This window comes from Perca fluviatilis, chromosome 9, assembly GCF_010015445.1.
Source record: "Perca fluviatilis chromosome 9, GENO_Pfluv_1.0, whole genome shotgun sequence".
NCBI lineage: Eukaryota > Metazoa > Chordata > Actinopteri > Perciformes > Percidae > Perca > Perca fluviatilis.
Window position 1 is genome coordinate 7441544 of NC_053120.1, and position 14617 is coordinate 7456160.

A 14617-nucleotide genomic window follows, 5' to 3' on the forward strand; every position below is an offset into this window, starting at 1 on the left:
ACACACTAAACGAAACGACGAAAACAACAGTGCTGAAAGTTCACTGCATCTCAATTTGTGTGAGATGGCACAAATACATTCTTGGTGACAATCTGTGTCAGACTGGTTAAGCTGTACGATGTAAATAGAATAAAATAAGTGCAAATTTGCGATAGCTGTGACCATGTACGTGCATGCACCTATGCGTTCATTAGCGTACACAAACAACACACAAACACACATGCGACCTCCATGCTAGACAACAAAAAGTGGCCACAAAAGCTGGTTGCTGATGCAAGCAGAGTCATCAACTCGAGCTGCAAATTTGCGATAGCTGCGACCATGTACGTGCATGCACCTATGCGTTCATTAGCGTACACATAAAACACCCAACACCCACACCCACAACTACAACTACACACACACACACACACACACACACTTGACCTCCATGCCTGGCAACAAAAAGTGGCCACAAAAGCTGGTTGCAGCTAAAAACTGATGCAAGCAGAATCATCAACTCGAGCTGCAGTCATGTTTTTAAAAAGTAGCAAATCAGTCACATTGTTGGACTAAATATTGGGCACTGTCAGAATTTTGACGCAGCAGGTCTTTGGTTGTCAAAGCTCTAAATCGGACAATATGAAATAATGTTTACGCTGCATATCCGTTATTCTAAAATGCTCCTGCTTTCTGTTTGATCTAGACGTCTTGAGCAGCAGACCATATGCTCACCTGAAGTTTGGAGCGCCTAAGCTAAATCTGCTGGCAGCGGATTTCACTGTTCAGTACATTTCTCTCAGACAGCCCAGGATCACACAGTGTAAAGGCTCCTTTAAAGCAAAAATTAAGAGCTAGAATTGGGGGTCTGCTGCATGTTAAATGGGTTTGAGATGTCTAGTGTTTTCAGAATTTCTATTTATAAATCCAGTTAAGTGAAATACAAATTCCTGTGCTTTTGTGTGTCGGTCAAAACATCCATAATGTAACCATATCTGTCATTGTGGCTGCAGGCTGGCAGCTCTTACCTTCATGATGCCCATACTGAGCTCTGTGGCCTGGTCCTGGACCTGGTCCAACTGCAGCACCTGAAGAAAAGGCAGTAAGACACATCAGACTAGTCTTCCTATCCTGTTCAAGTTACATCAAATCAGACATTGTGTTACTCTGCTTTGTGTTTTTTTTATTACCATCATATGTTGTTTATCTGGGCTCCGCTATTCCTATTTTAAAGTGTCCCTTTAAGGATGAATTAAGTTTAATAACGATTCCTAAAGAGAGCAGTATCATGAATGGTTTCTTTGTGTGAGCACAATCTCATATGACTTTCTTTATTTATTAGGACTGGATGATTGTTGCTAAAAACGTGATCATTTATGATGATTCCGTTAGGTGTACAGAAGACGTATCACTAGAGAAAAAAAAGGAATGATTAAAACACTGTCAGGGTTCCCTGTGCACTGAAAATGTTCTTAACTACAGCTGCAACTGTTGGTTTGATTTGACTACACGTTATGCTATTGTTTAGTTCAGTTCTCCATACTTTGCTTTGACCAATCCTAAGAGGAGCAGTGTGCTGCGACAGTGAAACACCCACAAGCTCAAGTATGACATATTGAAAGAGTGTTCGAAACAAATGTCTCTGACTGGCCAAACAGATTACATTGATGTACCAAAACACAAAGTGGTAACCAATAAGGGAATTGAGGAGGCCGAAGTTGTGGATATGATCATTATATGAATACTTCTGCTACTGTATTTGCATTAGGGTATCGTGCTAAATTTTCAAAACCAGCAATGATACCAATACCGTGACTTCGATACAGGTTCCTAAACAATACCAATTTTATAAAATCCATTTTACCAAATTGAAATTACATTACGGCACAAATCTTTTTTTTTTTCAGCTCCTAATACGTAAGCCCTGTCTCTGTGTGTAAAGGAGAGTTTTGTAACGTTAGACAGCCAATCACCAACACTATTAGATCTTGGTAGAAGCATGATGCATGCTTATTGGCTCACTGACACTGATGAGATTTACTCCTTAGGTATTGAAATTAGGTATTGAATGACAAGGTATTTTTCGATACTCGATACTAAGGAGGCAATCCTAATTTGCATTGATGATTGCAGGTAAGAATCTCACATTCATTTCTCCAGGTTTGATCTCCAGGGGCTCTTTGAGTGACTGCAGCATCTGGACCACGCACTGTTCAAACTGTGAAGGCTGCAAAAAAACAAAAAACAAAGGAGAAAACACGTAGATTACAAAAAACTGGCTCCTGAAAATAGGCTAACATTTTTATCCGCTTCCTGAGCAGGGATGCAAACACATTATGGGTGAAGAAAGTGACAAAAAAAACATACAGAAAGTACACTAAGGTGTTATCTTTGATAGCTCGTTCAAATTTGATAAGCAAATTAGTCTAGTGGTCAAATCCAGCCTTTTCCAGTTGAGACTGTTGGCAAAGATGAAGGCCTACCTTTCTCCTAAAGACTTTGAGAAAGTTATTCATGCTTTTATTACGTCTCGGTTAGACTACTGCAACTCTTTATACTTGGGGATCGATCATTCATTACTAAATCGGCTCCAGTTAGTACAGAATGCAGCCGCTCGCCTTTTAAATGGTACAAGAAAACGGGAACATATAAAACCTGTCCTGGCCTCCCTTCATTGGCTTCCTGTACGTTTCAGGAGCGATTTTAAGATTTTTAAAGTAGAGGGGATCCAGCTTTTGTGGTGGGTGCTCCTATCCTCTCCAGGATCCAGGATACTATGCATCCTGATAAAGTTCCCTTGGCCTTTGGAATTAAAATAGCCCCACATCATCACATAATAGGGCTGTCAAACGATTACATTTTTTTTATTGCGATTAATCGCTGAATTTCTATAGTTAATCGCGATTAATTGCATGTTTTATCACATGATTAAAATTCTATTATTTTGCATTTCAGAACTGTTTTTAAGTATATATTAACAATGGAAAGCAATTCGTACCAGTGATTTGGGAGATTGATATTGATTGGGAATCAAATGAATGCAGAGAAAGTTACTTTATGAACTTGACTTTAAGATTTGTATTAGTTTATTATTTATTTACTGTAAACAAAAGAAGAAAAACAAGAAGGGTACTAAACAACAGTCAGGAACTTGTTTATTGTTAAGGCCATGGTCAAAATTAAAGATATAATAATAATGTAATAACTATAACAATAACTTATTTCACCAGTAAATTTCTGTTGAACGACAAAAACAACCACCAGATGGTAAAATGGTATTTTACAATTACTGTGAATGCACCACGAGCAGACTGTTACGTCCCGCTGTTGGAATCCTCTACAGTGTTTAACGTTAGCTGTCAGCATTTTATCCGTGTTTAATCCATAGACAGTATATATATATATATATATAGGTTTAATCCAGCTGCTAGCAAAAGGTAGGCTAACGTTAAATGCCGCTGTCAAGTGTAGTGTAAAGTCAGGCACCGAAATGAGGCACCGAAATTTTCGTTCTTATTTCGGTCTCGTTACTACCGTTTAGGTCGGCACGTTTCGGTACCCAACCCTACTTACCAGAGTCAATATAGCGTGCAGTAACTTCTAAATAATTTTGATTACTCACGGACGTCCAGTGATCACCTGTTCAATCACAGGTCGGTGAGTAGCACTCTCCAAAACAGTGCTTTGCCTGAGCCCGCTAGCATCAACCTGAGTCACGTTAACTGTACTATGCTTAGCTCGTAGGTGGTAGCTCAAGCTTCGGTGATATTTTAATTTGGATTTACACAATGTGCATATGGCTTTCGACGGGTCTATGAGCCGTCTGGGAGTTTTGGAAGATAAAAAGAACCATTCAGAATTGTGTTGCTGCTGCATTTCTCCATCATGCCAGCAGCCTGCAACAGGAGGAAGTGTTACAAGGAAGTGTGACAGCTTGATGATAAGTAAAGGGGCGGCAAAGGGTAAAAAAAGTAGCCTGTTAGGCACGACGTGAAGCCTATTGAAGTGAAAATAAATTAATAAATGGCGGCACGCGATTAATGCGCTTAAAAAAAAATGTAAAGCGTTCTGCTCGGCACTTAATCGCAACGCGATTAACGCATTAATGCTGACAGTCCTATCACATACCCTTCACCATACCTAGAGATTGGCATGGGGTACTTTCCTTTAAAAATAAAAATCTGCCTGCCTTTATGGGAATTTAACAAAAGGGTGTACTTACTTATGCCCCCTGTATTTTAAAGGAAGAACATTTATTCATTTACGACACATTATTCAGTCACAAAGAAAATTGGGGTCCTTAAATGTTGGATTTTTCCTCATTTTTTTAATTAAGGCATTAAAGCGCCCATATTATGCTCATTTTCAGGTTCATAACTGTATTTTAAGGTTGTACCAGAATAGGTTTACATGGTTTAATTTTCAAAAAACACCATATTTTTGTTGTACTGCACAGCTCTCTCTCACTGCTGCAGATCCTCTTTTCACCTGGTTTCTGTTTTAGCTACAGAGTGAGACCTCTTTTCATCTTCTTCTTCACTACTATCTTTGACTGCACTCGCACATGCTCAGTAGCTCAGATGTAGATCATGTCAGCTAGCTAACTCTAGAGACAGTAAAAGAAAGCCTGTTTCTCCAACTTTGGTCAGTTACAAGGCAGATTAGCTGGGAGACTTCTAAATGAGGGCACACATGTAAGTAGTTCTTTTGTAGATTATGGTGAACTTGTGTGTGTTGTAGCAGTGCTTTGCTATTGAGAACGACGTAGCATGCTAGCGTTAGCATTAGCGTTAGCATGCTAATGCTAACGGTTAGCATGCTAACGAGCTAACGGTTGTGGTTAGCCAGCTCATTTCGGACTGTGACGTCACAGTCCGAGCCGATTTTGAACAGCTCACTAGGAGACTGAAGGCAGGACACATTCAGAAACTGTATCTCACTCAAAACAGCATGGATGGATTTTTTTCAAAGTTTGTATGTGTGTGGAAGCACCAGAGACACAAAAGAACACCCCAAATCCCAGAAAAAGTGATTTTTTCATAATACAGGCACTTTAAGATCAATTTCCAATAGTTTTTTTATTCCTCTTTTTAGTCAACTTTAGCATGGGTTCATAAACTTATGAGTGCCACTGTATTCTGTCTTGTTCAGCACTTTGGTCAACCACAGTTGTTTACTGTAATTGTGCTATATAAATACATTTGACATTGTTAGTAAAAACAATTTCTTTATTGTTTTAGAACAGAAGGCGGTCTACCTACGCTGCCGACCAGAAAGTGTGAAATGGCAATTCAAAGTGCAATACTGATATTGGTCTGTATCTTTTGAGTGTGTATCTGTCTGCCACGTGGAGTCTCTGATTCCTCTTTATGATATGACACCCTGCTTGATGCAACAGCACATCCTTACCAGGCTGGTGATTCCCTCATTATCCACGACCCAGTCCTCCTTCTCGGCGAGCCTCTTGACATCTGTGTGTACAAAAAGCACAAATATGAACCGAAAGGGCAATTACTAGAAACCTCTCTACAGTTTATTGAACTCAGACAAAAAAAAAAGCCTATCCATATTTGAAGTGTCATCACTTTCACACAGGGTAATTACAAATGAAAATACAAACAGAATTAAGAGTTTCCGAGGGAAAACCACAACATGATATCAAATCGAACACTTGCTGACGAGACCACAATTTGATGTGAGTGTGGGGGGGAAAGTTAACTGAAAACCAGTCACTCTTCTCAAAATGACCATGCCTAACCACAAGTGAAACCAAACATGTCTGGTTTTAGTCTCATAACACTTTCTCCATTACTACCCTAGAGTTGTACAAGGTAAAATGTGGCAGTTGAGGACACTGACCACCAAATACAACGGAGGAATGCGGGAAAAACAGAGGTGTCTTTACGGTCTGTGTTGGGGTTTGTACAAAAGACAATACTATAAATCTTCAGATGATTTATAAAAAAAAAAGATCTTTCAGCTTGTCCTAATTCAATACAACAAAGTACTTGTATACAGTAGGAAATATATGCTTATTGTTATAGTATAATGATTTTGCGGTTATCACACAAACACCAGAATATTTTTTTACTTCTTTTTTTTTTTTTTTTTACAGGAAATGATACAATACATGCACACATCAAACTGCTTCAGTATGACACGGTCAATTAAACTTAACAAGAGAAAGCTCCATGTGTTTCTAAATATTCAAAATGAATTAGTGAATAGTTTTCTAAGACCCTCTTGGTCTGGAGCTCTTGATATATACACAGTACAGTAATGACTGGGTTTAGTATACTTAACACATATACTTAGTTTTCCAGTGTGAACACACCTCGATAAAATCTGCTTCGAATTAGTAGGTAGTTCAGAATTTGACAAATCTTTTTTAATAAGCTTGAAAAAAATTATTTAAAAAACAAATATAGCAAAATCCAGGTCAAAACAACAATGAACATTTGCGGCACAAATGATATTGTTTTCCAGTCAGTGTTTCAGTATTTTTCACCAACTAAGATGACATTGGTGCATAATCAGCATTTTGTTTAGAACATAACGTGCCTGGGGACAAAACGGATCTTTTGAAAAGCTTTCGATGATCACTTGCAACCTAAAAGGACGAGCCCTACCTATGACCTCTGCCATCCGTTAGTGTTCCTGCTCACCTTCGGTAGCGTGCAGCAGAGTCACCATGAGGCAGTGAACTCTCAGCTCCAGCAGCAGATCCTGGATCACCTGCAGCAAATCGTTTGGGATCTCCAGAGCAGACAGAGCCTCGTGACAAGCCCTGGACGAGAGACAACAAATAAACAACAACAACAAAGGAAACGTCACTTTCATTCTTCATCCATATGTCAAAGCTGCAATCTAAGGTCAAGGCCAAACTCGGGCTTCCTTTACAGAAACCGCTCCACTTCCTCCTCCCCCCCTCCTGCCAAACTCACTCTCATTCAAATGACCATTCTACCCATGTTAGATTATGGTGACACTATATACAGGGTTGCTTGCAATAGCACTCTAGTAAAAACGCGACACTCTTTACCACTCTTCTATCCGGTTTGCCACAAATTCCCATTTCAATACACACCACTGCACCCTTTAATCACTAGTCAACTGGCCCTCCCTTCACACTCGCTGGTTCACTTTCATTTACAAGACCCTTCTTGGCCGATCGCCTCCTTACTTATGTCACCTGCTGCAGCCAAAGTCTGCCACATACAGTACAACACCCGGCCCTCACTTCATCTTCAATTAAGCATTCCCAAAACCAGCCCTGCCTCTTGGTCTCGCATCTTTTCAATCTGCTGCCACCTCCGCGACTGGAATGCTCTGCCAAAAAAAAAAGATTCTCAAACTGGACACACTAATTTCCATTTCATCCTTCAAAACCGCCATATCATCCTTGTTCACCGACATACGCTGTTGCTTTTCCACATCATCATTTTCCAGCTAAATATTTATGTGTGTTGTATGGTTTCTCCCTCTTTTACTCACCCATGTACCTGTGTGTTCCTCTCGGTATATGTGTTTACTGCTGTCTGTGTTGTACTTCAAATTGTATTTTATGTCATTGAAACGGTATGTATTTCTAATGTATTTTCTTTTTCTAGTCCTCTTTCTCTTTTCCTGAGTGTCAGGCCGCCATTGTAAATAAGAACCTGTTCTCAATGACTTGCCTGAAAAAATAAAGGTGAAATAAGAAAATAAGAGAGAGAGAGAGAGAGAGAGGGAGGTCATTAAATGGTATGGCAGGCATAAAGTAAAAAAAAAAAAAAAAATCCTGCATCTAACCATGTCAGAACTGCACATAATCAATGAGACATATTCAAACCTGACGGTGTGTATGATTTGTGTGAGCCAGGCTCCGGTGAGCTCCGTCTTGTTCTCCCAGCCTCCGTAGAAACTCAGCTCCCCGTGGGGCAGGGTGGTGGGGAGCAGAGCCCCGCGAACCAGCTTCACCAGCCGGTTGGTCATCTCCTCGATCATTTTCTATAAAACACAGTGAGGCGTACAAACAAGGTTGTAGAGGTGGCATTTAGTTTAAATGCGTAAGAATCTCAAAATAAAATTTTTTGTGTAAACAGTCACAACGAAGCATACTTTAAAGTCATTCTGTCTCTGTCTGGCATTCTTCTTGGATTTTTCCACCTGCCCAGATTTCTCTCCAGTCTGCAGAAAGAAAAACAAAACAGGAAACACTAATGTTTAATGTCATCTGTTTATTTTGTGCCTTAATTCCATAGTTGCGGGTGCAGACAGGAATCATCAGGAGAAAAAAACGGTTATGACAAGCAACAAAAGGTCCCCTGCCACAATCAAAGCTCAGAAATTGCAATCAATTTTATTTATCACAAAATAAAATGATATGAGTCTTAACCACTAGGCCACCAAAATAGCCTCAGATCAATCCCTTTTAATTATAACGCCACCACAAGGCCAAACACTGTATTCTCATGGTGTGGTCATTTTTCATTATTTTACCATTCATATCAAAGCCTGCAGAAATACAACTTTTATAACTTTTTTAACATGAACAATTTAGGATTTTTTTGTCAAAAGATCCCATAGAGAACCATATCATCCTAAATAGTATGTGTTGATGTTAAGTTGTAGTGCTTTTGTTAGGCAAATCAAATTAAATTTCAATCCATCAACGTTATGTTATAAACACAGAGTAATGTGGTTGTATTAGGCCCCCAAAAGGAAACCCCTCAAATAAAATAATCAATAAATGTCTGTAATGTAAAGCTGCAGTGAAACAAGATTTTATTCTCGTCAGGTTTGTCACAACAATGTTTTTTATTTTATTTTTACCATAAAGTTAAAGAGCCACTCCACTCAAAAATCTATTTTCTTTCATAGGCAATATTTGTATACTGTTCTTTGTGTGATGGTGTGTTCTGTGGATTCTCAAGAGTAATATGGACACTACTGGACAGATGTGTTGGTGAGGATTTTAAAAGATACTCTGAGCATCACAAAGGAAATTCCAATCACCTCCATTGTTTTGGGAAGGAAGGAGAAACCTCAAAGAAGGATATCAAGGTATCTGAAAGGCTGGATACCACGAGAGGTAAGCGGGACAAAATGTTTATGTGATAAGGGTGAAACCCATCCGTTGTGTGTTGTACACAGTATCTTTTTTTTTTTTACTTGTCACTGTAAAAGCTTTTCAGGTATTTACCTCACTGAAAAGACTTCCATTAACATACGAGATCCAAAGCTTCCAGAAGTTGGGCAACTGACCGATCACCACATCTGACAGCTTCTCCACAAACTGCACCTGCTGCGGGGTTTCAAAGCGCCAGGCTGGAACAAAGACACACACACATTCACTGGCACACAATACTTATCTATGCTGTGCTGGGAGGTGAACCGCACTGAATTAGAAATGTCAAGAGTGCTTCTGTAATTCAAAGAATCAAATCATCTCTAACTTCCAGGCACACCAGGCTTCAGTTCAGTCGCATAACTCTTATATAATGTGATTCCCCTAAGCACTGTACACACACACACACACACAAAAAAATGCACACTCAGAGTGTGCCTTAGACAGGGAAGCCCCTCTCCAGCACCGAGCGTGTGGGTGAGCCGTAATGTGATTGTGGTGCTCACTGCTGGGTCGTGGTGTTCGCAGGCTGCCCCCTCTCTTCAGAGACGCCGTATGGCTGAGCCTGCCGAGGGCCGATGGACGGGCATCCCCCTCTGGGTCCAGAGCGCCGACACCCACTTACAGACATAACAAAAGGACGAGAAGGGGGGAGGGGAGGGGGAGAGATGAGAAATGAACTTGGAGGGAAAAGAAACAACATACTTCAGATATCAAATAAGCCATTTTCATAATTCCACATTCCTCAAAAAGCTCAGCAGGCTTTCACACCAAACAATCCTCCCTCGCCCCGCTCGGCCTTTCTTTATTTGTGTTCTGATCCATCTCTGCCGTGGCCCACAGCTGAGAGAATGCACCCTTGTTTCCAGGGTAAGGAAAAAATATCTGTGGGCTTCGTGAGCACTGGGGTGAAGTGAGTTTACGTCGGCCACACTGGGATCAGTTGCGTCTGATCCTTAGGCGAGCACCAGAGCTCCACTAGATGGCGACAGGGAGCTTTGCAGCAGCGACGAATGAGAAAGTCCTTCTGCAACCACACAACCACACACACTTATCTCGGCTAGTGAGATAACTTCAGTGCAATGGATCTATGAGATATCTTTAGGATAACAGAAGGGGCGAAAGTTGACAAACAGGAATGAAAGTGAAACACTGCAGTGATGAGAGGGGATCAAACTTACTACAATGAAAATGAAACTTGGGAGACGAGTTCGTGCAAAACTGCAATACGCCTACATGTAGTTTGTCTAAACGAAGGGAGACTGATGGCCACATTTCCAAAACATGTCTCTGACACACACAGAGAAAAGTGTACTGGTGAGTCACAGACTGAATGTAACGTGTAAGCAAGTATTGAGAAATCCCCAAGCAAAAGGAGCAAATGTGGTTGAGCCGGCCGTGCACACAACACAAGACAGCCATCCAGTCTAGAAAATGTAAGGAAATTCTCATTTGAGTCAGATTATCTGTAAACACACGGAGCTTTCTCACATCTCACACACACACACACACACACACACACACAACACACACACACACACACACACACACACACACACACACACACACACACACAAACACACAGACACACACACACACACACAAACTCACACACACACACACACACACACACACACACACACACACACACACACACTGACACAGCCCATATGGGGTTGTTCAGAGTCTGTCTCTGTGATGTTTTCCTCTCTTTTTACAGGGATGAGAGCTGCTGTTGATCCAGGTGTCAGCTGAACCCCCGGCGTCCTCAGAATGCACAAGTGTACGTGTGTGTGAGACAGTTTAGGCGCGCGAGTGAGAGAGAAAGTGTGCGTGCGTGTGTGTGTGTGTGTGCCAGGCTGCTTTAAGCATTCAAACTGTTAATTATTAGGTTAAAATATAGGACCCGCTGTGTATGTGTGTTGAAGACACTGAGACAATGTGTCTCTGCTCACTTCCTTAACAGGTCGGATGAGTTCCTGTTCCCCAAAGGGTCACTGTCCCTGACCACACACACACATCTGCTTTCTCTCTAAACGAGCACACACACCTTACTGACTCCTGTTTAAATGTAGTTCCTTTCCCACGTTACAGAATATAAAAGTACACAGATTCTTTTTGTATTTTCACCCACATTTTATGTCCTTATAGACCCAAAAGTTGTTATGCTCCTTTTAGAAACACTGACCAAGATATGTTACAGAAAACACAGTTATTTAAATTAAAAGATGCATCTAGTAACCAGAGACAAAAACGTAGGTGGAATGAAAATAAGCTCCACAATCCATTCAAAAACGTAAAAAAAAAAGCAACAAATAAAAAACTACCCGGTTTGCTCTGCATTTTAAAGTTTATCAGCTTATTTTTTGTATCTTCATTTCAATTTGTATATGCGAGTTTCACCAGCTTTTTCAGATTAAACAAATAAACGGACAATAAAGATAAAAATAAACTGATAGTTTCTGGATTTCTTGGGGGGGGGATCTTTAAAAGTGACCCTCAACAATACACCACCCTGCACTGATACACAAGCAAACACTTGTCTAAAATCACAACCGCATGTTTCCCAGTCGAATGTACGAACACTACAATCCCTCTAATTGTTCACTGACAAACCTATTTTTCTACGAGCAAAATGTCCTGCTAATTTTATTGACATTGGCTGAAGAAGCGCTGCTCGGGAAATGAGAAGTTTCAAAGTTTAGAATTGAATCGGGCAGAGTCAGATTGCCAGCACCGGGGCATGATGGGAGTGTTTAGACATACGGAAGCAACTTGTGCTGCTATGCTTCCTCACAGGAAAACTGGAACTTCAGGCTTTTGCTTCAACAGAGATGGATGGGTCCATTTCCCGTTTATGGCAATTTATAGGGTAATTAATGGAATCATAACTCCATCAGAACGGCCTCTGACCTCATATTCTGGACTCGGAAACACAGGAGAGAGAAAAAAAAATAAAAATGACATCAGTTACTGCAGACATGGCTGATCCATCACAGAGGACTAATCCCTGCCACGTGTGATGCGGACAATCGCATAAAAGATGGCTTAGAAATACACTGAGCTGGTAAATGTGATACGAGGAGGAAGAGGAGGCCGCCAGCAGAGGGGTAGGCTGTGAGGTACTGGTTAGGGGGGTTTCTGGCTATTTGAGAGGAAGGGTAAGGGTGGGAGGGAGGGGGAGGAAGAGTCGGGAGAATGTAGTGGATGTGGTTTTATGATGGTGGCTGTTAAAGGGCTGCCTGGGTGGAGGGGTGTTTCAAGAGGCATGGGTTTTTTAAAAGGGAAAAAGGGATGGTAAATACTATTTCAGACTTGTGCCCAATGTGAGTAGTGGAAGACGTGGGATGTAAGATAGCTACCCGTGTGTGTTGTGTTAAGGAAGGGGGGGGGGGGGGTGTGACAGCCAGGGGACAGGAGACAGCTGGTGGCTGCAAACTAGTAGAAATGAACACTGTGCACACCTTTCAATATGCGTGTATGCTTTTGTCATTTTTTAGATAGAAAAATGACAGCGTTGGTCAGTTCATTGTTTTACCACTGAAGGGCACCCAGTGGAGTTTTTTGGATTAATAGTTGTGCGGTTTTGTTTGTATTATGTGCCCTGCTAGCACCCAAACCAAGGCCCCCCAGGGACAATGCTGAGCCGAGCATTGCAATCACTCCGACATGACTTTTGTGTAATCAGGAGGGTTTTACAATAAAAATTAAAAGGTTTCAAACATTAGCATACGTAACCGTTTTTCTGCACAGAACTGAGCATGCTCTATGTGCCCAAAAAGTTGAAAGCCTGAAAAACCGTTTGTTGCTGTATGGCGTCCAGTCTCCCATGGCAAGGTCCCCAAAGTCCCATGGCATAAAAATGTCACTTTATGAGGTTTTTTAACATTAATATGAGTTCCCCCAGCCTGCCTATGGTCCCCCAGTGGCTAGAAATGGCGATAGGTGTAAACCGAGCCCTGGGTATCTTGCTCTGCCTTTGAGAAAATGAAAGCTCAGATGGACCAATCAGGAATCTTCTCCTTATGAGGTCATAAGGAGCAAGGTTACCTCCCCTTTCTCTGCTTTGCCCGCCCAGAGAATTTGGCCTACCCATGAGAGAGAGACATCATGGATTTCAAACGAGCAAAGTGGCAGTTGGTCAAGGCCACACCCCCCACTCTCCACCTTGCCCCCCCTCTCTCCTCCTCAATAGCTACAGACACAGAAATGGCACATCCTAAGGAAAGCTCATTGTGGGACTGGCTCTAGTGGCTGTAATTCTGCACCAAGGCTGAATTTCGGGAAAGAGACTTCAGATTTAGGACAGTATTAGGGGACCACTTAGGTCTATATAAAAGAGACTTCAGATACAGTATTAGGGGACCACTAAGGTCTATATAAAAGAGACTTCAGATACAGTATTAGGGGACCACTAAGGTCTATATAAAAGAGACTTCAGATACAGTATTAGGGGACCACTAAGGTCTATATAAAAGAGATTTCAGATACAGTATTAGGGGACCACTAAGGTCTATATAAAAGAGACTTCAGATACAGTATTAGGGGACCACTAAGGTCTATATAAAAGAGACTTCAGATACAATATTAGGGGACCACTAAGGTCTATATAAAAGCATCCAAAGAGCACCATGCCATGGGACTTTTAATAAATCCAGGTACCAAATGAGGACGCACATGTCTGTGCACGAGCACGCAGGTGACATAATGCACCTTCCCGCTGATGGGTTTGCCTTATTCCAAGGACCCAATGACAATTATTGGCATTAACGAACCAAGAAACTATCAATGCACCAGCAAATGGCAGGGTAGAAGAAAACTGCTTACGTGGATGTAAATGCAGGTTTCAAAATATTCCAAAATTCGGTTCTGCAAATGTCTTGATGAGAAACAGTATGTAAACAAAATTGTGTTTATTTATGAGAGAACCTTTAAAAACGACCTACATTTACATTTTCCTTAAAAGCAGCCTCATGTGGTTGTGTGAATAATGACTGTCCTCTCTCGGTGGCAGAGGTGGAGGTTACACAACGTTTTTCACAACACCGCAGAAAAGTATTATAACGGGGGTCGGGGTGGATTTACAAATGCATGACCTTGACAGTGATGACAGCAACTCATGTCCTGCCTGCTAGAAACAAACCAAGTTTAGTTTCTTCTTAAATATGAAGGATCTCTTAACCAAGCAGCTTTAGTTAGCTTAACTTAAACAGAGCTTCACCATAGATGTGGCAGATCAGCAAACATCCATGAGACTTGTTTGGAAAAGTCATATAGGTCATTTTGGAAGACACTGACAAATGACCGGTTATGTGTTTTAGGTATGAAAAACTTGTGTGCAAAAAAATGTGTCTATTTATACGGTGTCAGTATTGTATTGTTTATTGTTTGGATATAACGTTTCTCTTGAATCACTTCAAGTTTATTTAATATATATTTTACTGGCATATCAAGTAAATAAACTAACTGTAAGTATGCATTTTTGCAAACCAGCAATTCTTTTTTTTAGAATAGCTGGGTTGCATTTGA

At 41.0% G+C, this 14617-nt stretch overlaps 1 protein-coding gene across 1 annotated transcript in view; it reads right to left on the reverse strand.

Annotated features, from left to right (window-relative positions):
* Positions 1-14617, reverse strand: part of exoc2 (exocyst complex component 2) — a 59914-nt gene that overhangs the window by 9592 nt on the left and 35705 nt on the right. The window contains exons 12-19 of the mRNA XM_039811819.1: positions 9595-9708; positions 9164-9288; positions 8080-8148; positions 7811-7968; positions 6645-6766; positions 5389-5450; positions 2126-2206; positions 1008-1067 (exon numbers count right to left, since the gene is read on the reverse strand). Coding sequence (XP_039667753.1) covers positions 1008-1067; positions 2126-2206; positions 5389-5450; positions 6645-6766; positions 7811-7968; positions 8080-8148; positions 9164-9288; positions 9595-9708 — 791 coding nt within the window. The remainder of the gene's footprint in view (positions 1-1007; positions 1068-2125; positions 2207-5388; positions 5451-6644; positions 6767-7810; positions 7969-8079; positions 8149-9163; positions 9289-9594; positions 9709-14617) is intronic.